The following is a 27,402-nucleotide window of genomic DNA, read 5'->3' as shown; positions in this document are numbered from 1 at the left end:
ATGCTATCCAGCTTTTCCCAACCACTCTGACGTATGGATTGATATGACGAGTGATTACCCCCAAACAAGGAAAAACTGACACGTAGATGGAGAAAGGGAAGTGAATACTAGTATAAAAGGGAAGGAGAGCTAAAAAAGGGGGGGGGGGGATCCAACAAAAACGGATGAATGGTGAGAATGTAATTCCCCTCGGACTAAATCCGAGGAGTCCAACCTTTCAAACTAGCTCGATGTAAGGCCTAGCTATACAAGCCAAACTTATCTTCGTATGAGCTTGCATGGGAAACATGACTAAACCGCCGTTTGACGACCAAGGTCCTGCCTTTCCAAACCCACTCTCTACAAATCATATTGTTCGGGCCCTTTACATACGAGCCCAACGTCACCCCTGGGTCGTTAAAAATCGTGTCCCTACAGGCATCTATATAGTATTAAAAAATTATAAATATTTAAAATCGTTGTATCTAAATACAGTAAGATGTAATCATTTACCAGTAAAGACAAACAAAAACAAAATATTGTTTTTTTTAATACTAGACTGGCTAGGATTTTTTTTTTTTTTTGGTTGAATTTAGAGCATTTACAGTGGTGGTGCTAAAATTTTTAGCTTTTAGCTCCTCAAAAACCTACTTTATCTATTTTACCACCTCACTTTACAATACACCCAATATCAAATGTTCTATTTTTTAATCACTTCATTTAAAATAATATAAATAACTCATTATAATAATAAAGAAAGCGAGTGAATTTGAGTTTTTTAATTGAAGAAAGAAATATAATTTTAATAAAATATTTTATTTTATTTTTAACAACTTTTTACAGTCAACTGGTATTTATACAAGTTTATTATAGTTGCAAAAAATTTAGCTTTAGCTTCTCCAATAATACATGATTTTTTGGTTATTTGGTAGTAAAATAGTTTTTTTTTTTTGCTAAAAGAAAATCACCATTGTGAATGTTTTTATTGTTTTTATTAAATTTTTGGGTTAGATAGTTGCTATTTGGGTAAGGCTAATTAAGCCTATTAAAGAGAGAGAGAGAGTCTAAAGATTTGGAAGGACCTAACTACAAAAATGAAATATATTATAACTATAAAAATAAATAAATAATTGGACCCAGGGGACCCGGGTCCCCTTGGGCCCCACCTGGGTCGGTCCCGACTCCCATTAACCTTGCAGCAGACTTACACCTAGGGCTATCCAAAGACCCGGCCAACCCAACCCAGCCGCCGCCGTCGATCGAACCCGACCCGCCGCCGACCGATCTGACTTCTTTGGCAGTTGGCGACGGGTTTGTTTCTCCAAAACCCAAGTTTGGCAGGTCGGAGGTTGGTTTTCCTTCTCCAGAATCCGATCAAACCGACCCAACCGACCCACAAGATTTCCAGCGCTATTTGGTAGATCCGGGGAGATCTAGACCATTTTTGTCAAGATCTCGACGAGATTTCGTTGGATCTAGCCAAGATCTTCCCGAAAATGGCCTAGATTAGGTCGGATCTGGAGAAACCTCAAAGATTTTGGCCGGATTTTCGTCGTTTTCATGTGTTTATTTTCATCGTTTTCATGCCGGTTTACGCCGTTTTCTGGATTTTCGACCCCGATTGACCTGCCCGCCACCCATTGATGGTCTGATCCACCCGATCCGATTACTCCGGCGGTCGGCGGCGGGTGCATTTCTTTGTCACCCGATTCCGGCAGGTCGGTTCCGGGTTGGGCACAAACCCGACCCGGACCAACCCGTGGACAACCCTACTTACACCCAACACAAAAACAAATGCTGAAAGCACAGTCCTCTTCACTCACTACATAACACAACAATGCAACTGCCTTTCTTTCAAGTGATCCACATGAAATGAATTTGATAAACCACATGAAGGCACGGCCATTGAATAAGACCCAATCAATTTCTTGATTTTTGAAATGGGTGGTCGGGTTTCCTAGGTTGTGGGAGACAAAGTGCAAGAGTGAGAGAGAAGGGAAAAAGTATGATCATTAACATTAAAGAGGAAATGACTTGCGGAAGGAGAACTCACAATTTTATGGCTTCCCCTTGTCATCCTTTGTTTGGAAGGTTGACAATTTTAGGAATGATAATTAAGAAAAAAAATTGTATCATGTGAACAGGCCCTACTTATGAATTGAGACAAAGTCACTACCTAACAATGAATTCAAATGGAAACAAGAAAATTTTCCTCTTATAATTGAAGTAGTACTTTCTCCCCATTGGAGAACAAGATGGAAAGGTCTAATACACACCTCTCATTTGTGTTAATTATAAAGCCAACCAAGAAGAAAGAATTGAATGCATTGCAAGATCATCAATTGAGTAGAAAAAATTGTAATTCATGCTTACATGTTTGTAATATAATGTGCATATCTTGCACTTGAATGCATAGGAAGTAACTCCCAGCCATTTATAAAATCAGCCCATGTTTAAGCAGCTTCATGCTGGTGATGTTATATTTCTTCTTCAATTTCTTGGACACAAATTCCATGGCAGCAGCTCCAGCAGATTTCACTGTAATTTCTTATGTAAAGCTAAAATTACCTACGATAATAAAAGACACCTGTATTAGAGTTAATATTTTAATCCGAAGACCAAAGCTCAAGTTGATCTCAAACTGGAGGACATTATAGCCTGAGAATGAAAACTGGCGACGAAATAAGAGCATATGATAATGAACAAATTCAGAAACACGAGTCTAAATAGACGTAACAGCCCAAAGCATCAGAACATATTTAACAAATCCTTGCAGCATAATGTCTAAAGAGATATAACGGGCCACAGCATAAGAACATATTTGAACAAATGCAGAGACAAAAGTGAAGGACCATTATTCAGGAATCTAGACACTTCAACTACCACAAATGAGATTTCAAATAGTCTCACTTATTGTGATTAGAGCTTCATTGTGTTTCCCGATCAACTTTATAGTGGATGCAATTTGGTGACTAATTGGTTTCCACTATGGTTGTAGGGTCGCAGGGCAAGACATTCTATTGGATTTGGCTGTCACATTTTTTTATCTCTTCAGAAGATTCTTAGGTCTCTTTCCAGTTATTTTTATTTTGAGTGCAATAAAATTATTTCTGGACTCATCATTGTATACTTCATATATAATCAAGTTGCGTCCATTTTTGCGTTATTTTTTAATGACTTTACCTATAAAAAAATTTAGTAAAATTAGAATTGTTCTGATTTATTGGTTGCTTGTATGTTGGGGTTTAGCAGGAGTGTGTTTTTTTTTTTTTTTTTTTTAATGCATATAAATCTCTTTACTAATTTTGGATGTGTAGAGGGCATTACCATGTATTGATCCAACTAACCATTAGGTGCTGCAAACAGAAATCTGAAAATGGTTCTAACTGTGAGATATATATATATATATATATATATTTTTTTTTAAGTGATGCTAAGATTATTTATAATATTAAGTAGATTTCAATAATGTAATTAAGATTTATTTGGAATTTAATTATTGGTAGTATTCACGTGTTAATAGATGAAAACAAATATTTGTTACAAACCTATAAATAATCTTAGACAAGCATCAATAAATAATATTTGGTTCATTTTGGTCTACTTTGGTTCATTCGGTTTGTTTCAGTGTATTAGGTCTAGTTGGGTCTATTTAGGTTTATTCGGTACACTCGGTCTAGTTCCTTCTATTTCAGTCTAGTTTGGTCCATTTCGTTGATGCTTTGGGAGGAGAGATTTGTGTTGAATGAAGAGCTGCTTCATAAAAAATTATGTTACATTCTCAACATAATGTTAGTAGATTCTTCATAAATTTACATTTTTCCTACGTTATTGAAGTCTTTTTTTTTCCCTAATATAAGTAATGAATTTGTTTATATAGGTTTCATTGTTAGGCCAATCAAGGCTTATGGATTATGGAGAATGAATAGTTTGTAAGGAGTACTTGAAATAAATTTTAACCACACATTACATTATTTATAAAATATCTCATCAATCAATATTTATATTACTAAAAGTTGAAGCGTAGCGTTTAATGTCGCTGCGCTCACGTTGAGCCACGTCAGCGGCCATGTCATCCCAATCCTTTTTTTTTTTTAATTTTATTTTACCTACAATTTTAAAACAATTTTTACAAGTTTCAGAATAATAAATCCCAGCCCTATAATAAATATGTATAATAAATCCCAGCCCACTCTTCATGGCGAAAATGGCCATAAAAACTAAACTATTTAGTTAGTAGACCGGTTTTGAAACAATATAGTTTATTAGCAATTCGAGTCTAAGACTGTCGATTTTGATCTGAAAATCGAGTCTTTGAGACTCGATTTTCATGGTCTTAAAAATCGAGTCTTAGATACTCGATTTATAAGCCTATATAAACTAAAATCAAATCAGAGCCAGAAGGAAAAAAAAAAAAAGACTACGAAGAAACCCAGAAAAAATCAGATCCACCCAGGCCGCGGCGAACCTCAGGCCGCGCGAGCCCCAGGTCTCGCGCGGCCAGGGGTCGCGCTACCCAGGTCGCGCGAGACCTGGGGCTCGCGCGAGCCTGGCCGCGCGACCCAGGTCGCGCGACCCAGGTCGTGCGGCCTCTGATCTGGTCTCCCTCTCTCTGATCTGATCCGTGCGGCCTGCGTCGCGCTACCCAGGTCGCGCGACCCAGGTCGTGCGGCCTCTGATCTGGTCTCCCTCTCTCTGATCTGATCTGACTCTTTCTCCCTCTGTGATCTGATCCGATCCGGTGAGGTGAGGCTGCGCTTGAGACTCAAAGTTGTAAAAATTTTTTTGTTTGTAAATCGAGTCTTAGAGACTCGATTTTGAAATTGATAGGCCAAGAAAATCGAGTCTTAAAGACTCGAATTGCTAATAAACTATATTGTTTCAAAACTGGTCTACTAACTAAATAGTTTAGTTTTTATGGCCATTTGGCCATTTTCGCCACTCTTTATCTATTTACTTCCACCATAAAGCCCAGCCAAGGCCTTTTCAACTTAAAAGAAAGATTTGAAACCGTGGAACCTTGAAGGGTTGTGCGTGAGAAGCACAGCGTGATACGCTTCAGCTCTATGGTTTCACAGTAACGGTTTCAAGGACAACCAAAGAGTCTGAAAATCTCCCCACCTTCCTGCTCTACGGTTTCACAGTAACGGCCGCTTATCTGAGTTCCTTCCTTGCTGTCTTCCTCTCCTCACAATATATAAATACTTACGGAACCTGGCTGATTCAGTTTGGTATCTCTAAACCCCAGTTCTTTTTGTGCTCCATTATTTTGCTTGATGTTTTTGGTTTCCCTTTTTGCATTTTGTTACTGCCTCGTTCGTGGTATGGTGTGGATGATTGTTATGGTGGTTGTGGTTTTTAATTGGTGCACTGTCTGACAGAAGCTGCAGAAATACTGCCAGTAGTTTGTCTTTTGATTTATATGGATTGGTAGTAGTGGTTTGTTGCCTGTATGTTTTTTCTCTAACAAAGTGAATTTTAATCTTATATCTTTGAAATTGTATTTGTTGCTATAATATGCTTGAATTAGGGTTTATTATTTTAATTGCCTTGGTCATTATAGGATGATTTCAAAAGGGAAAGAACAACCAAAAGTTGAATTAATATGTGATCATACAATTATTTGTTGTGGCATTTCCCCCTCTCATAATTGTGGGTATGGGATGAAGACTATGTTATCTTTGTTTTGATCAATGAAAGACCTCGCACAATCAGAATGAGGAAGGGATGCAATGCTATAATGTTCTTTATGTTTTGCTTTTTGGAAAATTGTAATGTATTTTTTAGTAAAAATGGTAGGTGTATTGTAGGACTATCAAGCCAAATTTGAATGCTAACTAAAGGATAAAAAATAAAAATAAAATAAAGTTTGCTAAGTGCTAAATTAGCCATGATAATTGATAATAAGATTAGATTTGGGATTGGTTTATAATTTAGCGTGTGTTTTGAATTGGATTAATTGATGGACCATCCATTTTATTCCTATTCATAAAATTTTAATGGAATTGTTTTGGATAGCTAGAATCCTAAATAGAGTGGAGGATTGCATCGCAAATCTATTTTATTTCATGCAAATTTCAGAGCATTTTAGAACAATAAAACCATCATAACCATAATCATTAGTAATGACATCAGCAACAAAACCAGAAGTTTCAATTGGATTTGTCATGTGGTTTCACATTCAATTGTTCTTCTTCCATGTGTTCACAAAAAATTAACTAAAGGTATCCATGGTTGAATTGTTAACTAACAGCTCCTACCCATGTATAAGAATTTTGTTATGAAGCCTATTTGAATGCAAAATATCTAATAAAATGTCTGACAGAAAGTGCAGTACATGTTTCTAATGCATCTTCTAGCCACTTGATAATTTAAGTTAACAATGACAATGACACTGGAAGTGTCACTTAGGATGAATCTTCTAAATCTAGCCACGTGATATATAGCTTATGCACAATTGTTTAATTCATTATATGTGATTAGTTTGACTCTATTCAATTTAATAGAAAATTGTCATCCAAAATTTTAATCAAAGTCAAAGGTTTGTGTTAATTTGTCATCAACAGAATGTCCTCTGTTCTTGATTTCATAGATACCATAGTTAAAAGCATATGAAACTTGATATATGCGTTTTGTAATTTCAGAGAGTCAAGTGGTGTTATGGACCTCTTAAGGATGATACAATCAATTTTTTTGACCTTTGAGACCCCAATGCTCTGAAGGTGAAATTTTCATAACTATGTGGGGTTACTTTGATTTGTTTGTGATTGTAAACAAATACTTTGTTGAAGATTCATGGAGTTAATATTTTTAGCCACTGTAACACATAAGGGTTCAAATAAAAAATCATGTCAAAATCCAAGACTAGATTGTGATTTATATAATATCTGTTTCAATCTCTCTCTCTCTCTCTCAAGAAAACCTTGACACTATTTTCTGTTTGTTTGTCATTGTTTTTTATTTATTACTATTTAAATCTTTCATATGGAGGGCAAGTTGTACATTTAGGTGATTATGCTGAGGTGTGAAAATTTCCATATTGAAGTTGATGAGGATGTAGAGATATATGTGTAAAAAGACGAAGATGTGTTATCATGAAATCACTCAGTGAACATTTTTTTCAAGAATTTTTGAAGTTGATGAAATATTTTCCTCAAATTGAGAAGTTTTAATTAACTGCATACTTTTTTTAAAATCTATGCCTCTTATGTCATGTCACTACTATTTAAACACGATGAGCTAAGGAAAAAGAAATCAACATTGAGATTAGTGTCTATGAAATTTTTCAGCAACCATCTTGATACTTTAGAACATGGTTAATTAATTATTTCCTAGATGTAGCCTTATATACATCATTAAGTTCAATAATTTAGTTGATTCTCAAAAAAGTTCAGTAATTTAGTCTTCTTATGAGGTCCATTCTGTGAAATAATTGCTACCAAAGGCCAAGCTTCAAAACATGGTTATATACATAATACATTTCGAAGTACAAAAAAATAAAACTACTATTGTTTTGGGTCTTTTGTCTATTGATCTCATTCAAAAGGAAGGTGTTAACTGCAATTATAGTAGTTGGAAAATCAATTGTGGAGCAATAAGTTATTTAATGAATTTTTGATAGAAATTCACATGCTTGGTAGTGGAAGGTTTTAACACAAAGTGAAAGAGTAAAAACAAAGGTAGATTAAAAGCAAAAAAGGAGGGAGATTAAAAAGAATGAGGTTGGTCTAAAAAACTATTATAGTTTAAGTTTTTGGGTTGGTCTTACCTTGTGATATTTTAATTTTTAACGGAACTGCATAAAGACAGGAATCTCCAAATAGTCTTAGAAAAATGGTCTTCATGATAGTTGTGTGAACTTACTTACCAAGCAGGAAGACACTATAGATAGATGACATAAAATATTATATTTTTTTTTAGTGCTTGAGTGTGTATTTGCATGTGAGTGTTTGTGTTCATTTATCAAAAGATTAAAAAAAAAAAAAAAAAAAGGTCTTGGTGTTCAATGATGTGGACACCTGTCACCGTTTTGATTACTATTTTACTTACCAGTTGCTCACAAGTTACCTATTAATTTACATGTTTTGACACTGGATTGTTTTTTCAAGTATTTCTAACTTTTAATTAGAAATAAAATGAATAGGCTTTGCTAAAATATTCTTTATATTTTTATTTGGTTGTGTAGGTTGTTCATATTTTCTACCAGTTGATTACGGAATATCTATTAAATTGCAAGTTCAACAGCTATAAAATGAAAAGGCTATGCTAAAATATTTTTTATATTTTCTTTTAATTGTGTAGGTTGTTCATATTTTCTATTAGTTGATTACGGATTATCTGTTAAATTTCAAGTTCAACAACTAGATTGTTTCGTAAAGTATGTCAAACTCTCAATTAATGAAATGGCTATTATAAAATTGAGATTATATTATCTTTTTTTGTGCTAAAATAATTTTTATATTCTCTTTTGGTTTCTACCAAATTATAATGGATTATCTATTAAATTGCAAGTTCACACAAGCTGGAATATTTCTTCAGGTCTCTCTAAAATGAAATGCTTTGCTAAAATAGTCCTCATATTATTAGTAGGGTGTTCATATTATCCACCAGTTATTTGAAATGATTTTTTGCTATAATGATGGTTGGTAGGGCTTAAGTAGTAATACATTGAAAATTATTCAAAATTATTTGAATTTAAAATTCAATATCGGAGCCCAACTATTGAGAGGGCTTAAGGAGTAATACATTGAAAATTATTCAAAATAATAACACAATCACAAAAAATAATAATAATAATAATAAATTTATCACGCGCAACGCGCGGGTCTGCGACTAGTTTTATATAATAATTGAATAAAAAATGCATTATGTTTCTTTGAAAAAACATAATGCAATTTTGGCAGGCAAACATCTTGTGCTCTTGATAAATTTTGTGCTATGATTTAATCTGCTTCTTGTATTGAAAACGAATCAAGACTGTTAAAAAATATGCTTTTGGCAAGCAAACTTCTTGTGCTCTTGATGAGTCTTGCTTTTCAATTGTTGATATATCAAACAAACTGTAGAAAGCATTGTAGATGAAAGCATTCTCACTCTGCTACCAATAAGAGAGGCAATAACTAAAGACAATCATTTTGTCAAGTAAATGGAGGTATAGATGGGCTCCACTCACTCATCTTGTATTCAATGAAAAATGTGTTACTTTAAATAATGGCCGAGCTCTTGTCCAGTACAAGTTCAATACAGTAATAGAATCAATCTTCTTACAACTTGCAGTTGGAGGGCGTAGGGCCACTTCGGTACCAATAGGCAATAAGTATAACCAATGCAAATGTGCAGACTTACATGAATCCCAGTTCACAAACACCTATTCACAGATACCTATTTTGAACAAGACGACACCTTGCCTGTTTAAATAAAGAGTCATTCATTTAACTCCAAATAAAAGTGTCAGACATGAACCCACCTCCTTTCTTTCTGTCCTCATCTTCTCGCTCTCATTCATTGAACTCCATATGATATGCCTGTTACCCATTCACAATCAATTAATGATGTTGCAAATCCTCTTGTATCTCAACTTCACCACCCAGGATGAAACCTATTTGAGAAGGCTCTTGGAACCACTGTACATGGAAATTACTCGTATCTCAGCCCTCCAAACAATCTCTCTCTACAAAATTTGTAACAAATAAAATATTTAAAATGCTATTTAGGAATTTACAAGCAGAAAAATTGGCAAATTATAAAGGGGAAAAAAAGCTACTAAGAGAAAAGTCAATACTTAACTAAAAATTCATGTGGAAACACGAAAACTTTCCAACTTATGCATGTGTCTATTGTCCATATCATGCAGTGAATGGATTTTGTAGCTCAATTGAATTGGTACTTTCTCCCCTCTGGGGAACAAGATGGATAGATCTCAAATATACATCACTTGTATCTTAGTTATCAAGCCAACCAAAAAGAAAGAAATGAATGCATTTCATGATCATCATTTGATAAAAAAAAATTAAATTCATGCTTTCAGGTTCATAATAAAATGTGCATATATTGCACTTGAAAGCATAGCAAGGAACTCCCACTCACTTATAGCATTCACCCATGTTTTGCAGCTTCATAAAGGACAGAATGTTCACTGGTAATGTTATATTTCTTGGGATATTTTTTTTTTTAACACAGAATCCATAGCAGAAGCTCCAGCATATTTCAGTGCAAGTTTTTCTGTAAAGATGGAATTATCTACAGTAAGAAGATCACTAAATCAGAGTTAAGCTTATTAACCAAAAACTAGATGATCATAAACTGGAGGACATAAGAGCATGAGAAGAAAAAATGGTCTCAAAATTAAGAACAAACTATAATAATTACTTGATAACATAAACTTGAAAGGCCTCTCCATGCAGAGAGAGAGAGAGAGAGAGAGAGAGAGAGAGTTTTGAATTAACCTAGTACAGATAGGAGTCTAGAGATCCATAACATGCCAAAGCATAGGTACATGTTCAAACATATAAAGAGACAAAAGTGAAGGACCATAAACCTAACATATAAGTCCCATAAATGCACTCTTCCTCCATATCAAATACAACCTCTCTTTCAATAACATTAATCCACAATTTATTTTGAAATGTGATAAGTGATAACAGATGGAAGATGCACTACAACTACTACAAATGAGACATCAAACAAATAAAACACTAGGTTTTTACTATGCATCAACTGGTTTTGCATATTAGATCAACTGAAACATTACTCATCAGAAGAAATAGCCTTGGAGTTTCTAAGAAGAATAGGACAAATCATTAAGCACGTACGTCATGGGCAGGTTCATCCCCTCCAAACTCTAGGATGTGAGCAATTTTTAGCAATCGTCCCCTACTTCCTACTGGCACCCTTTTTAATGTTTGCCTTGGGCTTCAGACTATTTCTGCAAATCCAAATTGCACATACAATGTCCAAAAACATTACCAAAATACTATAGATGAGTACGTGATACATAAGATGTCATGTGTTCTTTTATCAATCCAACAGTTATTAAATTAATAAATGTCAAAAAAAAATCTCTCTCTAACCCAAGTCACCATCACATGGTGGAACTAATGTATGACCTCCCTCGTTAGCCACAATTTTTGTAGTAGCAAACTTCATGGTCCTCTTCCACCACCTCTTTATGCTGCAGCTTCTCTTATCTTATGAGGAAAAGGGCAAGAGATTCCCTTTTAATAAAACAAAAGAAGGAATTCATTAACATCCATCCCAAATACATATTCAAAATGCATGATTATAGAAAACAACATCCACCCCAAATACAAGTTCCATTACACAATATTACTTAAATACAATTACTACTACAAAGCAAAGAAACAGCTAGAATAAAATGAACAACTTTTACCGTACATAGTCAACAGTATGCAACAAGACAAATGAAGTGCAGAAGCATCAAGCAAGAGCTAAATAACCTCAGTTGAAGTAGAAAAATTCACAGCAGCAACAAAATAAAGTGCAGAAGCCCATCCAAACCACAAGCCTAGTTAATATCAACACAACCGGTTTCCAATATATTACTCAACACACCTTTGCTTCCAACCATGGTAGCAGTCATGAAGGAAGTCTTCTCTTCAAACCCCATCATCTTTGACCCAATTCTCCTCCCATACCACAAGTTTGCCTCATCAATATCATGACATTCTTCTTCCACACAACTTTTGAAACCAATTAATTCATTAAAGCCCGATAATGCAAGCAAAATTAAAATGATGTTGCAGTCTTGTTTCTCAAATTCAACACCTATGATGAAACCCGTTTCAAAAGGTTTCTGCACCACTGCACATGGAAATTACACTCTTCTCAGACCTTCACACAGTCTCTCTATACAAATTTGTAACAAGTAGAATATTCACAAATGCTATTCCTGAATCAAAAAGTACAAAGTGCAAATTAGAAAGGACAAATTTACAAAAACACAAACACACAAAAAGAGTTGCACTCTGATAAACATATATAAAATATACTATTAGCCATATATTCATAAAACTATCACCCAAATTCAAGCCAATATTGTTAGGACCGTGAATGCTAACCAGTGCTACCAAAACCTTAAGGTGTTAGGAAGAGGCACATCAAAGTCTTTATCCAATGGTAGTAGAGCAAAGCCCCACGTCTATAAGTGTTGCAGGCGGGCATGAGGGGCTTTGCAGTGCAATGCTAGACTTGCATCATTTGGCTAGTTTGTAAAGCATCAATGTCACGTGATCGCCCATACGGCCACATTCCAACAGATTATATAGATGATTTCTGAAAATTCCAACCAATATTAAATAGAACTTTGTCACAATTACAACAAACACAACCAAACATTTTCTCATAGGAACCAAAGATACACTAATGAGAGAGACATAACAGGCCATAACATAGGAACACGTTTGAATAAATACAGAGACAAAAGTGAAGGACCACAAACCTAAGCCATGAGTTCCATATATGCAATCTCTCTCTCTCTCTCTCTCTCTCTCTCTCTCTCTCTCTCTCTCTCTCTCTCTCTTCACACACACACACACACATATTTTGCTTTACTCTGCAAAATTTTAACCACAGCCAGCTATTTCTTAAGTCTAATTTTAACCTTATAATCATTGACAATTCTAATTATTAATGCAATACAATGCTTGATGCCATTAAGGACCAACTCGCATACCTTCTAAAATTATATTCATAATTATGAGACCCAAATTTATTGGAAAAGGCCTATGAATCTCTAATGCAACACCAAACCAAGAAGAAATCCCCAAAGTCTAGAAATTTATGGATGACAGAAAAGTTCTACCTTTGGATGGAGCCTAAAGGACACTATAACCTTGCTTTTATCCTACATAAACTTCATTGTTCATTACTTCCATAATTTCAAGTTTTTTTCTTATACACCTTATGAACCAAGCTATGATTGTAAGCTAAAAACCTTAATTCAGTTTGAATAAGCACCAATTCTAATGCCTAGCTTTTCCTATGCCTCAATTGGTTCTGCATATGAGATCAACTGAGATGTTTCTTATCATAAGAAAACAACATAGAAAAAGAATTAAGCACATACCTAGGATGTGAGAAGTTTTTAGCAATCATCCCCTGTTTCCTGCTGGCACCCTTTCAAAAATTTGCTTTGCACTTCAAAATATCCCTGCATAAAGAAATAGTAAATAAATTTTCCAAAATATCAGCAGCAATAAAATAAAATAAAACACTATGCAGATGTCATCTCCATTTAAGCAAGAAATGGATAAACAAGTAAAACAACGATAATTAAGAATTTTAAGTGGTTCAACCAAACTGACAATAAAGATTCTAGTAATTATTTTCTAGCTGAAACTCCAAAAAGGCCTTCGTCTGATTCTGAGGCAATTTTGTCTCATCTCTCTCTCTCTGTTTTTTTTTCTTTTTTTTTCTTCTTCTTCTTCTTTTTTACTATCCTTTTGGCATTTGTTCTGCAAAGTTTATAACCATATCCAGCTGTTACTTCAAGCCTAATCTCAACCTAGAAATCCTTAAACCCAATTATTAGTGCAGTAAGATGCCCCGAAATGACCAACTCACAATCTCTTCTTCAAACAGTACAATCAAGTTCATGATACCCCGAAATCATTGGAAATGGTCTGTGGATTTATAGTGCAACAGATAAGAAAGAAGAAACAAGCAAGTTTAGAACACCAGGGACATTAAAATAGGAGAAGTACCTTTGGATTTTACCTGAAAGACACTGTAACTTTATCTTGCCTTGAATAGTATGTCCCTCCTTAATTCATTAGTTCAATAATTCAAAATGTTTTCTTATACCCATATGAACCAAGCTATTATTGTAAACTGTTGGTTTTTAGACCCCTTAAAACCAATTGATTTAACCTAGGTAATTAGCCAAGTTATTACTTAGTCCAATTTAACAACAAAGATCATATCAGGCAAAGCAGCGGAAAATAAATAACACAAGATATGATCACCCAAGAAACCAAACCAGTAAAAACCTGGGGAGGATTTAACCTAGCTATCTTCAAGGTAAAAAAACAAATCCACTAGAAAGAATCGAAGTTCATACAATAAGATTTACAAGCCCCCACGCTCGACTTCTTATTGCTACCAACCAGTAGAATTTACTGACACGACCACATGCAAGCTCCGAATCCACGGACTTCTTCTTTCTTTGGCCTTTGCAAAACACAAACACCCCCGTTTGTGACTTTGAAATCCCACTCAAAGGTTTAGCAACACAAACTCTCCTGTTTGTGACTCCAAGACCACCCTTGAAGGTTTAGATCATCAGCACCTTTGATGACTAGAGAAAGCAGCAACTTCTACAATACCGGATCTTGAGATTCTTCAAGGAATAGCACCTGTAGAAGACATAAGAGAACTTTTTAGGAACAAAACCCTAAATACAAAAGAGGCACACTCTTTTCTCTCTGAAAAGCCACATAAAAACGTGCTTAAGGTTTCCTTTATATACTGGGAGAAGTAGATTAGAAACCCTAATCCTTAATGGGCTTGAATTGCTGTTTGGGTTTAATTAAAATTCTGCAGATACAACTTTCGATCGATCGAGCCTGTCTTTCGATCGATCGAACCAGACAAATTATGAAATCTTCTTCCTGCAGCTTGTATGTTCTTGAATCTTGACTTGAATCACCTTGAGTATTGTCTAATAAAACCTATAGACTCTAAGATCTATATCTAGACAAGTTTGTGTTCACGATTTGCCAATTGTTCTAAACATTTAGAACCTAACATAAACTATAAAATTTTAGTTTTGCCAATAGACACAATAGCTCAATATTTTCCTTCACATGCCAACTCTTGTTTACCAAGAGAAGGTTGAAAGTGGGGTATCAATAGTGGTTCCAACACACTGAAGGAGTCAAAAACCAATAGTTGAAATCCTAATACTGCTATAGCTGATCATGACCATAGATATTTATACTACCGTGGCAACCAATGGAAACTAAGAAAGAATAACACAAGGAAGGAGGAGGTTATGTATGTGAGGTGAATCTTCACTCTTCTATGAGGTTATTAATAAGTGAAGCAGAATAATTTTGGGAAACACATAGAAGTACTTGGATCATAAACATATTCTTAGCCAAAACAGAAATAAATAAATAAAAACGACACTACTTTTTTGTCTTACCATCATCCATGTCTGAATCGGCCATTTAATCTAAAACGTCAAGAATAACTGCAAACATTCCCTATAAAATTTTAGTAGACACTTAAAATGGAACCAACAAGTAAAAAAAATGTGTACTTTTAAAGAAATGCAGAAAAAAGATTTATATAAATTTTCAAATTTCTACATAAAAACAACTAAAATCAAATCCTAGTTTCAAAAAAAAATAAACAAAATATAGAGTTTCTTTTTTTTTTTTTTGATAAGTGTACAAAATTTAGAGTTTCACTTACGCTTTCTTCTTCCCTCCTTTCTACCCCTTCGAAATCCATGTCATGTTCTATCTGCAATTTCAGCATCAATCAGAAACCCAGATAATGAGGCCCAGGCAATATTTAGGCGAAGCAAAAGAAAAAGAAATTACAGAGTTTTTTAATTTTGGTTTTGCTTGTGCTTTGAAAATCTTGCGTCTGGAATTACAGAAATTATAAACGAAGTTTTTTTATTTTTTTTTATTTTTATTTTTTAAAATCAAAGAACAGGGAAGAACATACCAGGGAAGCGTATGCAGTAGTTCAAATTTTCATCACAATATATGAAGATTTGGGATGTGAGAAATCTTATCCCAATCCTCTCCATTTTCCTTCTCGCATCTTTGCTTTAATTGGGGACAATAGCTGATACTTAGGGTCTGTAAAGAGGTGAGGTGACTCATCCTTTCGGGAAGTGACGTCAGATTGGGACACGAAAAAATCTGTAATCTCTCAAGAGAAGTTAGATTTTTAAACCACTCCTCTGGCAGAGACTCCAAGTCCAGAGTTAGATACAATTGCTTTAATTTGGAGAGAGGAGGGGAGAAGGAGGAGGAGGAGGAAGAGGACGGAAATGAAGAAGCCCTTCCTCCCGTATTATTCATCTCTATTGTCTCTTCCAATGCCTTCAAACTGCTATTCCCCCATTGAAGCTGTTCAAGATTTGGAAATAGCGGCATGCAAGTCATCTTAGGGCAATCCCGGAAATAAAAAGAAGCAAGACGCGGAAAGTACGGCATGTGTTGGTGATAGTGATTAGTTGATGATGATGATGATGATGATATTGTTGATGTCGTTGTTGCCTCATTCCCCTTATCCACACTCCTCCACCATCCCTTTAGATTATGACAATCCATTAGCCAGAGTGTTCGAAGGGATGGGAAAAATGTTGATGGTGATGCCAGTGAAGCAGATATCTCATCATTCATATCCCCGTCTGTCATGTACTCCAGACCATCCATATCTCTAATATATAGTTCTCGGAGAGATGGGAGTTGATACAACGATGGCAAATATTGGCACTTCTTACAATCGTATATATATAAATCAACGAGATTTGTTAAGAATGAAAGCCAACTTGAAACTCTCACGCCCATGTACCCCTCCACTTTCAAAGATTTTAAACTTTCGTGTGGTCGGAGGCTATCCATGGAATTTTCATCATCACCCTCTGAATTCCACTTTAATATCAACTCACTGAGACGTTGCTTCTCCTTCAAATTTGCAGCCTTGAATTCTGGGGTGGCATCTTTCAATCGTGCCAAATTTTTAATCACTAATTTTCCTCTCAAGTCATTTAGCTTGTTTAATTCCGCTAGCCCACCACAATGCTTGGAAGAACCTACAGGACCCTCACTCAAAACAAATAAGTTTAATGTTTGAAGAGAAGTCAATTGCCCTAATCCACAAAAAAGCCTGGTTATTGGTTAACATCAACACAACTGGTTTCCAGTATATAATTCAATACACCCTTGCTTCCAAACATGGTAGCAGTCATGAGGGCTGTCTTCTCTTCAAATCCATCATGTTTGACCCAATTCTCCTCCCATACCACAAGCTTGCCTCATCAATATCATGACATTCTTCTTCCACAGAACTTTTGAATCCAATTAAATCATCAAAGCTACATAATTCAAGAAAAATTGAAATGATGTTACTGTCTTGTTTCTCAAATTCAATGCCCATGATGAAACCTATTTCAGAAGGTTTCTGCTTGGAACCACTGCACATGGAAATCACACTTCTCAAACCTTCACATAGTATCTCTCTAGAAATTTGTAACAAGTAGAATATTCACAAATGCTATTCCTGAATTTACAAAAAAGAGCAAAGAGAAAATTAGAAAGAAAAATTTACTCATAGAAAATTACAAAGAAACACACGCACACACACACACACGCCGAAAGAGCTCCACTCTGATAAACATATATAAGATATACTAATAGATAAATAAATATTCAATAGTTTATTCATTAATATATTCATAAAACTATCACCCAAATTCAAGCCAATATGGTTAGGACCGTGAATGCTAACCAGTGATCCCACAACCTTAAGGTGTTACGAAGAGGCACATCAAAGTCTTTATCCAATGGCAGCAGAGCAAAGCCCCACATCTATACATGTTGCAGGCGGGCATGAGGGTCTTCGCAGTGCATTGGTAAACTTGCATCAATTAACTAGGCTGTAAAACACTGATGCCACGGGATCTCCCATACGGCTACATGACAATGAATCGTTAGGGTGATTGCTGAAAATTCCAACAAATGTGAAACAGAACTTAGTCACAATAACAAGAAACACAACCAAACAGTTTCTCATAGGAACCAAATATACACTAAGCATATCAACAAAACCATGAGATTCAAACTAAAATTACATCCTTCTCATACATTTTCATAGCAACCAACCAAGATACTTTAACCATTCATAAATTAAAATGGAAAGCCCCATATCCAATTGCTCTTTTCCCATTCATTAATTCATTCCTTCTCTTTTTTTGTTTCTTATATGTTTTAACAGACAAAAAATGATATTTAAAAAAAGAATCATACTATTAAAAAAAAAAAAAATCAATCAAATGGCCCCAAATGCAGTAGAGAGATTCAGAAAGAGAAAAAAAAAAAAAAAAAAAAAAAAAAAAAAAAAAAATCAAACTCCCACACCATCAGAAACAATAGGAAACCAACAATGCATTTACACATTTACTTAAAGAAAACACAACAAAGCACAATTCATGTAATGTAAATGCCATGGCAGTAAGATGTCCATAACCCACATAATGAAAAGCACAACCAATAATCTAACCAAGCCTGACAGTTTTAAACTAGAAAGCAAACAAGTTAAACATATTTGACAATATTAGAGTAGAATGAATCAAGCCAAATAATGTAATGCATGTGATTGTCACCCCCATTAACCTCGAGTAGACCTACACCCAACACAAAATCAAATGCTGGAAGCACGGTCATTTTCACTTGCTACATAACACAACAATGCAACTTTCTTTCAAAAAAACCCCATGAACATAAATTGATAAACCACGTTAAGCCATGGCCTTTAAATCAAATCAATGTTGTGATGTTTGAAAATGGGTTGTTGGGTTTACTAGGTCGTGGGAGACAGAGAGTGGAAAAGTGAGAAAGAAGGAAAAAAGTATGATCATTACCATTACAGTAGAAATAACTTGTTAGAGGATTTATTTAATTCTCCTTTTCAACCTTTTTTTGGGCAAATTGAGAAGTCATTTTGCTGAATGACTCTTTATTTTTGATTGATAAAGGATCCAAACTCCCTGCTTTAGTTGTAAATATATATATATATATATATATATATATTTCTTTTATGACGAGTAAAAAAGTTAATTAAAAAATCATGAGATCAAGCCCAGTTTTTATTGAGATATAAGATCAAGCCCAGTTTTAAGTTTAGAAATCAAGAATTGAACTTATGATTTCAAAACTACCAAAGAATGCCACATTGTTAGGAAAGGATGACAATTTTAGGAATTTTTATTTTTATTTTAAAAATATATATTGGCTAAAAGACCCCCTCCTCAGCCCTGGTTGCAGTGCTTGTAACTTGGAAGAATAAAGGGATTTTTTATCTCACATTCTTGATTCATATATAAGCACAATTTAGTCCATGTATTTTCAATTTGAATAATTGACTCCTTGGAGATTATGATGTGATTCAAAATAGTCCCTGTAATTTCAATTTGAACACTTAACCCCTTAGACATTATTTTGTGCATTGGTTTAGTTTGTACATCTTACCATGATTTTTTTCTTAAATTAATTTCCTTAGGTGAGATCAGATCATTTTTTGAATCTTAAGAAAAAATAAGAGATTTACAGGAATAGGTCCTACCAATTAATTGAGACAAAGTCATTACCTCACTACGAATTCAAATGGAAAAATAAAATTTTTCCACTTATGCATGTATCTGTATCTATACAACACAAGTCGATTTTGTAGCTCAATTGAAGTAGTACCTTCTCCTCACTAAAGAACAGGATGGAGAGATCTCTTATACACACCATTCATTTTTGTTAATTATAAAGCCAACCAAGAAGAAATAAATGAATGCATTGCTTGATCATAAATTGAGTACTAAATTGTAATTCATGCTTACATGTTTGTAACATAATGTGCATATCTTGCACTCAAATGCATGGCAAGGAACTCCCAGCCATTTATAGCATCGGCCCATGTTTATGCAGCTTCACGCTAGTGATGTTATGTTTCTTCTTCAATTTCTTGGACACAATATTCATGGCAGCAACTCCAGCAGATTTCACTGTAATCTCTTCTGTAAAGCTAAATTTACCTACAATATTTGGAGATACCTGTATCAGAGTTAAGATTACTAACCGTAGACTAATGCTCAAGATTACTCAAACTGGAGGACTTTAGAGCATAAGGAGGAAAACTGGCCACAAAATAAAAACATATGATAATGAACAAATACTGAGACACAAGTCGAAAGATACGTGACAGCCGATAGCATCAGAACATATGGAACAAATCTTTCCAACATAATGTCTAAATAGACATTACAGGCCAAAGCATAGGAACATGTTGGAACAAACTGAGACAAAAGTGAAGGACCACAAACCTAAGTCATAAGTTCCATATATGCAGTGCTCTCTCTCTCTCTCTCTCTCTCACATACATATATATTTTGCTTCACTCTGCAGAATTTTAACCACAACCAGCTATTCCTTAAGTCTAATTTCAATTTTAAAATTCCTAACTCTTCTGATTATTACTGCAGTACAATGCCTGCTGCCATTCTAGACCAACTGACATACCTTTCTTCTGAAAGTGTAATCACTATTATGAGACCCAAATTCATAAGAAAAGGCCGCTTATGGATCTTTAACGTGACACAAGCCCAAGAAAAAATCCCCAAAGTTTAGAACTCTAAGGATGACAGAAAAGGTCTACCTTTAGATGGAGCCTAAAAGACACTATAACCCTGATTTTATCCTGTATAAACTTCATTGTTCATTACTTCTATAATTTCAACTCCTTTTCTTATACACCTTATGAACCAAGCTACAATTATGTAAGCTATAAAACCTTGATTTCTCTATGCTTCATTAGCTGACTTGTTGCAAAATTATAGAGCCCTCAATTGGTTCTGCATATGAGATCAACTGAGATGTTTCTCATCATTAGAAAAAGCAAAGAATAAACAGTCAAGCACATACCTAGGATGTGAGATGTTTTTACCAATCGTCCCTTGTTTCCTGCAAGCACCCTTTCAAAAATTTGCTTTGCACTTCAAAATATCTCTGCATAAAGAAAGAGTAAATAAATTTTCCAAAAGATCAGTAGCAAAAAAATATATATATAATAAAATAATACACTATGCAGATGTCATCTCCATTTAAGCAAGTTATGGACAAACAACTAAAAACATCGATAATTAGAATTTTAAGTGGTTGCACCCAACTGACAATGAAGATTCTAGTAATTATTTTCTAGCTGAAACTCCAGAAAAGGCCTCCTTCTGATTCTGAGGCAATATTGTCTCAACTCTCTCTCACCCTCTCTGTTTTTTTTCTTCTTCCTTTTCTTCCTTACTATCCTTTGTGCATTTGTTCTCCAGAGTTTATAATCATATCCAGCTATTCTTTAAGCCTAATCTCAACCTAGAAATCCTTAAACATAATTATTAGTGCAGTATATCAGTAATGACCAATTCGCAATCTCTTCTTCAAACAGTACAATCATGTTCATGACACCCCAAAATCATTGGAAATGGTCTGTGGATTTATAGTGCAACACATAAGCAAGAAGAAATAAGCAAGTTTAGAACAACAAGGACATTAGAAAAGGAAATACCTTTGGATGCTACCTAAAAGACACTGTAACAATAATCTTGCCTTAGATAGTCTGCCCCTCCTTAATTCATTAGTTCAATAACTCAAAATATTTTCTTATACCTGTATGAACCAAGCTAATATTGTAAACTATAAAATTCTAGTATTGCTGATAGACACAATAGCTCAATATTTTTCTTCACATGCCAACTCTTGTTTATGAAGAGAAGGTTGAATCAACATTGGTTCTAGCACAATGGAAGAATCAAAAAGCCATACTTGTTTTAATAGACACTTAAAATGGAACCCAACAAGTATAAAAAATGTATATTTTAAAGGAAACCCAGAAAATTTTTATATAAAATTTCAAATTTTTACATAAAGACAACTAAAACCAAAACAAATTAATCAAATCACAATTTAAAAGAAAATAAACAAAATTTAGAGTTGCTTATATAAAACTTACGCTTCCTTCTTCCCTCCTTTCTGTCTCTTTGAAATCCATGTCATGTTCTTTCTGCAATTTCAGTATCAATCACACATTCAAAAACCCAGATAATGAGGCCCAGGCTATATCTAGGCAAAGAAAAAGAAACTGGGGAAAAAGAAAACGTAAAGTTCTGTTTTTTTTTTTTTTTTTTTTCATTTTGTGTGTATAAAAAGAAATTATAGAGTTTTTTAATTTTGGTTTTAAAATGTTGCGTCTGGAATTACAGAAATTATAAAAGAAGTTTTTAAAATTTAAAAAAATAAATAAATAAAAAAATCAGAGAAGAGTGAAGAACATACCAGGGAAGCGTATGCAGTAGTTCAACTTTTCTCAAAATAGACTATCTGAGATTTTAAGATTTGGGATGTGAGAAATCTTATCCCAATCCTCTCCATTTTCCTTCTCGCATCTTTGCTTTAATTGGGGACAGCCCCTAATTTTCAGGGTCTGTAAAGAGGTGAGGTGACTCATCCCTTCGGGAAGTGACGTCAGATTGGGACACTCCCAAATCCCTAATGTCTCAAGAGAAGTTAGGTTTTTAAACCACTCCTCTGGCAGAGACTCCAACTCCTCAATCCCAAACAAATGCAATTCCTTTAATTTGGAGAGAGGAGGGGAGAAGGAGGGGGAAGAGGAAGAGGAAGAGGACGGAAATGAAGAAGCCCTTCCTCCCCTATTATTCATCTCTATTGTCTCTTCCAATGCCTTCAAACTGCTATTCCCCCATTGAAGCTGTTCAAGATTTGGAAATAGCGGCATGCAAGTCATCTTAGGGCAATCCCGGAAATAAAAAGAAGCAAGACGCGGAAAGTACGGCATGTGTTGGTGATAGTGATTAGTTGATGATGATGATGATGATGATGATATTGTTGATGTCGTTGTTGCCTCATTCCCCTTATCCACACTCCTCCACCATCCCTTTAGATTATGACAATCCATTAGCCAGAGTGTTCGAAGGGATGGGAAAAATGTTGATGGTGATGCCAGTGAAGCAGATATCTCATCATTCATATCCCCCTCTGTCATGTACTCCAGACCATCCATTCTCCAAATACCTAGTTGTCGGAGAGATGGGAGTTGATACAACGGTGGCAAATATTGGCACTTCTTACAATCGTATATATATAAATCAACGAGATTTGTTAAGAATGAAAGCCAACTTGAAACTCTCACACCCATGTACCCGTCCACTACCAAAGTTTTTAAACTTTCGTGCGGTTGGAGGCTATCCATAGAATTTTCATCATCACCGGCATCTACACCATCATCACCCTCTGAATTCCACATTAATTTCAGCCCACCGAGACGTTGCTTCTCCTTCAAATTTATAGCCTTGAATTCTGGGGTGGCATCTTTCAACCATGCCAAATTTTTAATCTCTAATTTTCCTCTCAAGTCATTTAGCTTGTTTAATTCTGCTAGCCCACAACAATGCTTGGAAGAACCTACAAGATCCTTACTCACAACAAATAAGGTTAATGTTTGAAGAGAAGTCAATTGCTCTAGTCCACACGGCATATGAGTCAAATTCTCACAACCATCTATGTCAAGGTGCTTGAGGCTGACCAATTTTTGAATATCTACCGGTAACTCCCTAAGCTTTTTACACTCACAAAGCTTTAATGTTTGCAAATTTACCAATTTTGTAATAGATCTAGGGAGAACCTTAATATCATTAGAGGAAAGGTCAAGGTACTTTAGATGCATCAAAGTACCTATGGTATCTGGCAACATCTTCATATTTAAACCATGTAGGTCTAATGCACGCAAGTATCTAAAAGTAGAAATAAGTTTTTTGAGAGTTGATTCTTCAATTGTTCCCTTATCATATTTTCACTTGTTGTATGCCAATATAAATGTTCGTAGCTTGTTTGCTTTAACCAACGTGCTTAAATTCTCCTCAAAGAATGAAACATTGTAAAATGGAAACGATAGATGGTGTCCTTTTTCTTTCACATTTTTTGCATTGGAATCAACCAGTATACAATCAATCTTTGATATATATTGTGCAAGATCATGAATTAAATCATGCATTTTAAACCACCTATTCATTCCTCCATGTTCTTTTGCTTCTTGGAAGAAGGATCGCCAAAGTAGCTCCATAAAGTACTCATTGGCAACATGCTCTACTTCATGGCTCTCCTCTGATGATTGGATAAAACCTTGTGATATCCATAATTGTATCAATGTCAACTTATCGATCAAATAATCTTTGGGAAACAATGAACAATATGCAAAACAACATTTTAAATGTGATGGGAGATAATCGTAACTCAATTTTAAAACCGGCATAATACCATCTTTTAATTGAGTTACATCTGTGAGTTTAGTATTCTTGATATATAACCACTCATCTTCAGTTTTTTTGAAGAATAAGACTTTCCCTATTGTCCTTATAGCAAGAGGTACTCCTTGACATTTTTCTACTATATCCATCCCAATTGCTTCGAGGTTAGAATTGATGGTCTCCTGTCCTTTTTTAAATGCCATTTTCTTCAATAATGACCAGGATTGATCCCTTGACAAGCCTTTTAGAAAATACGGTGAGATAGTACTAGTAATCTCCGCAACCATGTTGGTTCGTGTAGTTATCACCACCTTACTTCCCTTTGCACCACCCATCAAAAGTCTTTTCAAATTACACCAATTTTCACTATCCTCATTCCAGACATCATCCAATATAAGTAAGTATTTCTTTTGGTTGAGAGTTCTACGAAGTTCATTTTGCAATGGATCCATGACTAGGTTCTCGGGTTTTTCACCTGTTGCAGATCCAATTATCATTTCAACAATTGTTTTAATGTCAAAGACATCAGAGACACACACCCATATCTTCAACTCAAACTGAGTTTGGACCTTCTCATCATTGAATACATATTGGGCTAGTGTGGTTTTTCCTAGCCCACCAATTCCCACTATTGATATGAATGAAACATTATCTTCCACATCGAAGTCCAACAACAGATCTATGATGGCTTGCTTATCCTTTTCTCTCCCGATAACTTCTTCATCAGTTACAAAAGAGTGAGTTTGATCCCTCCCCCTAGTCAAAACTCGTGTCTCTAAAGGACAACCTACCAACTTCAACTGAAATTGGTCCCTATCATTTGATATATCATTAAACCTCTCCCTCATAGCCTTTAGTTTGCGAGCCATCTCAAAACCAAAAACAACTGGGTTTGAACTAGAAAAGAAAATGCGTACCTTCTTTACAATTTTATCACCATCCATCACCTTTTGCTGCAACACATGAGTGGTGAACTCGCTCAACAAGTCATCCGCATCATAAACTGCATCTCTGAGATTCATGAGCCAGTGCTTGACTTGGTGATTCTCGACCTGTTGCTCCTCCGCATCCTGAAGTACAGCTTGAATAGCGAGAACAGTGTTCTTCATTTTTTCGAGATCATCTTTGACACCCCAAATCGATCCGATCGGTTGGAGAGTGGAGGAGCCCAAGCTTTCAATGATCGTCTGCACAACGCCATACAGGATTGCATCAGCCATCTCTTCTTGTTGGAAGAAAGAAAATGTATCAAGCTTAGCTGATAGAGAGTAGTTTGAAATATTGGAGGAGGAAGATTAAAGTGGCTGTGAAGAAGGAAGAGTTGTGTAGTTATGTAAAGTCAACTTAGAAATTAACAAATAAATGTGAACAACGACTTTTTTTTTTTTGCTGAGAATGTGAACGACTCAACTGCTCAATAATTAATTTATCGCATATTGATTCACATTCAGGGACGCACGTAGCTATTGTTTGACTTTTGGGGCCAATGCTCCCAATTTTTTTTTTAATTTAAAAAAATACTAATATATATTTATTAATTTTAGCAATTTAGTTTAATAAAATTACATTTGCCCCATTTTAACAATATCATTCATTCTTTTAAAGGCCATAAAAAAAATTATAGATGGAAAATCTAAAACAAAATTAACTAATCCAAAAAAGTTTACCCAACAATAAAAATTACCAATAGCAGAGCTAAAAAAATGAAGTCTAGTCAACCAATCTTAAGCAAAACAAATAACCAGCCCCCTAAAAAAAAATTAACAAAATAATTTTGCCCTTACCTAGCAATAGACAAATGTCAAGTTCCCTTTTCATAAATAATTGCAATGTAATGTATTAAGGGACAATAATTTTGTGTTTGTCTTTATTGATTGTTTGTTAATACTAAGTAGATCTTATTTAAATTTTATAATATTACTATTTTTTTATACTTTCGCGCCCTAACTGCAAGTCTTGGCTCCATCTCTGGTCACATTAACTATTGATCATGGTATGAGTAGCTTCTTGGTTGATTTTGAGTCTCACTAATTACAAATTATGAAGCTACCTTTAATTTGATGATTTCGAACTGCAAGTACATGCAAATAAATGATAAAAAAAATTGTTGTACTCAATATTAAATGTATCCTAATATGAATTTTCACGTATCGATTTTGTTATAAATTTACTATATTTTCTATATTCTTGAATGAAAAAAAAAAAAAGATTTATCCTTTGGCCCTCGAAGATGAAATCCTGCATGTATTTAAAAATACTAACCTTTTCACTACAATTATACCAAGGCCTTTTTAGCTTTTGTTTGTCAGTAACAAAATACTTGCTAGTTTTCCTTCTGCCTGAACTTTCTTAGCTTGCATGGGCCCGCATTTGTCCCAAATATAAAATAAACTAATAGATAAATTATCAACTTACTTCAATTACTTCAAGACAATTAAAAGAAACGGGGAAGGGGGAGAGAGAGGAAGGTAAAAACATATAGTCGTGCATATTTCATGTTTTCTTGTTTTGTCAATAGCATTCATGGTTAGTAAGCTTTTTTATTTTTTTATTTTATTTTATTGGTAAGTTATGGACGCACCCAATGGGGTTTGAACCATAATCTCACCCTTCCCATATTTCGGTGTTGAGATTCTTTTTCAATAATAATGAGAGAGAGAGAGAGAAGGAATTCATTAAAAAATTAAATAAAGAATTAAAGAATTATAATTGAGTTTTACAAATGGTTGTTTGTGAGAGAGTCGTTTAATAGTGATTCCGCATGTGAACATATGATTGTTTATTTCATTTTTTTTTATTTAAGTTAGAAATTCTATTCTAACCACATCTATGTATAAATTTAAATGATTGTTAAGAAATTGTAAATTTAATAAAAGTCAACTGCTCAATAATGCTTCCAAGCATAGACAAAGACATTAATAATAATTATTATATGAGGATATTTTAGTTTTCAGATTAAATAAATATATGCAATGCAGGCCACAATGGTTCCAGCTTTACATTTTATTTTATTTATTTTTATTTAGAGTAAACATTCGGTCCGGGCGTGGCGTAAAACCAGTGTTTTACGCCACGCCAATGAGAGCTCGCCACGTCAAAAAAACTCCACACAGCAACAAAAAAAAAAGAGTCTCCCACAGAAAACCCTTCACGCACGCACAGAGCTTCCTTCAAACCTCCTTCACGCTCACAAAGAACCTCCTTCACGCCGAACCTCCACAACCTGCTCGCACGCTCGCCGGTTCACGCCATTTGCTCTGCTTCCTCTCTTCCTTCAATCAAACATTCCTAATTCAAAAACCAAACAAACCCCAGATCATATCAAAACCCAACACAACATCTGTTCTCATCCTCTGTTGATC

General features: G+C 34.7%; 3 protein-coding genes across 3 annotated transcripts in view; all 3 read right to left on the bottom strand.

The window, feature by feature from the left end:
- The window catches only part of LOC115966389 (disease resistance protein RGA2-like), a 43,199-nt gene extending 19,706 nt beyond the window's left edge, over positions 1–23,493 (bottom strand). The window contains exons 1-6 of the mRNA XM_031085631.1: positions 22,053–23,493; positions 21,730–21,780; positions 20,649–20,732; positions 19,568–19,762; positions 17,485–17,653; positions 15,676–17,241 (exon numbers count right to left, since the gene is read on the bottom strand). Of these exons, the coding sequence (XP_030941491.1) occupies positions 22,084–23,493 (1,410 nt within the window). The 3' untranslated portion in view covers positions 15,676–17,241; positions 17,485–17,653; positions 19,568–19,762; ... (1 more) ...; positions 21,730–21,780; positions 22,053–22,083. The remainder of the gene's footprint in view (positions 1–15,675; positions 17,242–17,484; positions 17,654–19,567; positions 19,763–20,648; positions 20,733–21,729; positions 21,781–22,052) is intronic.
- Positions 15,708–17,549, bottom strand: LOC115966390 (disease resistance protein RGA2-like). The gene is made up of 3 exons (XM_031085632.1): positions 17,470–17,549; positions 16,985–17,155; positions 15,708–16,848 (listed from the first exon to the last, which is right to left on the bottom strand). Exons 1-3 carry the CDS (start codon positions 17,547–17,549, stop codon positions 15,708–15,710), a joined length of 1,392 nt encoding a protein of 463 aa, XP_030941492.1.
- LOC115967828 (putative disease resistance protein RGA4) lies at positions 23,267–25,354 on the bottom strand. The gene has a single exon (XM_031086977.1). The coding sequence runs from the start codon at positions 25,258–25,260 to the stop codon at positions 23,587–23,589; it is 1,674 nt and encodes a 557-aa protein (XP_030942837.1). The 5' UTR covers positions 25,261–25,354; the 3' UTR covers positions 23,267–23,586.
- Positions 25,355–27,402: the final 2,048 nt, after the last annotated feature.

The sequence above is a fragment of the Quercus lobata genome, chromosome 11, assembly GCF_001633185.2.
Source record: "Quercus lobata isolate SW786 chromosome 11, ValleyOak3.0 Primary Assembly, whole genome shotgun sequence".
Lineage (NCBI taxonomy): Eukaryota > Viridiplantae > Streptophyta > Magnoliopsida > Fagales > Fagaceae > Quercus > Quercus lobata.
The sequence above is the reverse complement of the archived record's forward strand: the minus strand, read 5'-3'. Positions and strand labels throughout refer to the sequence as shown.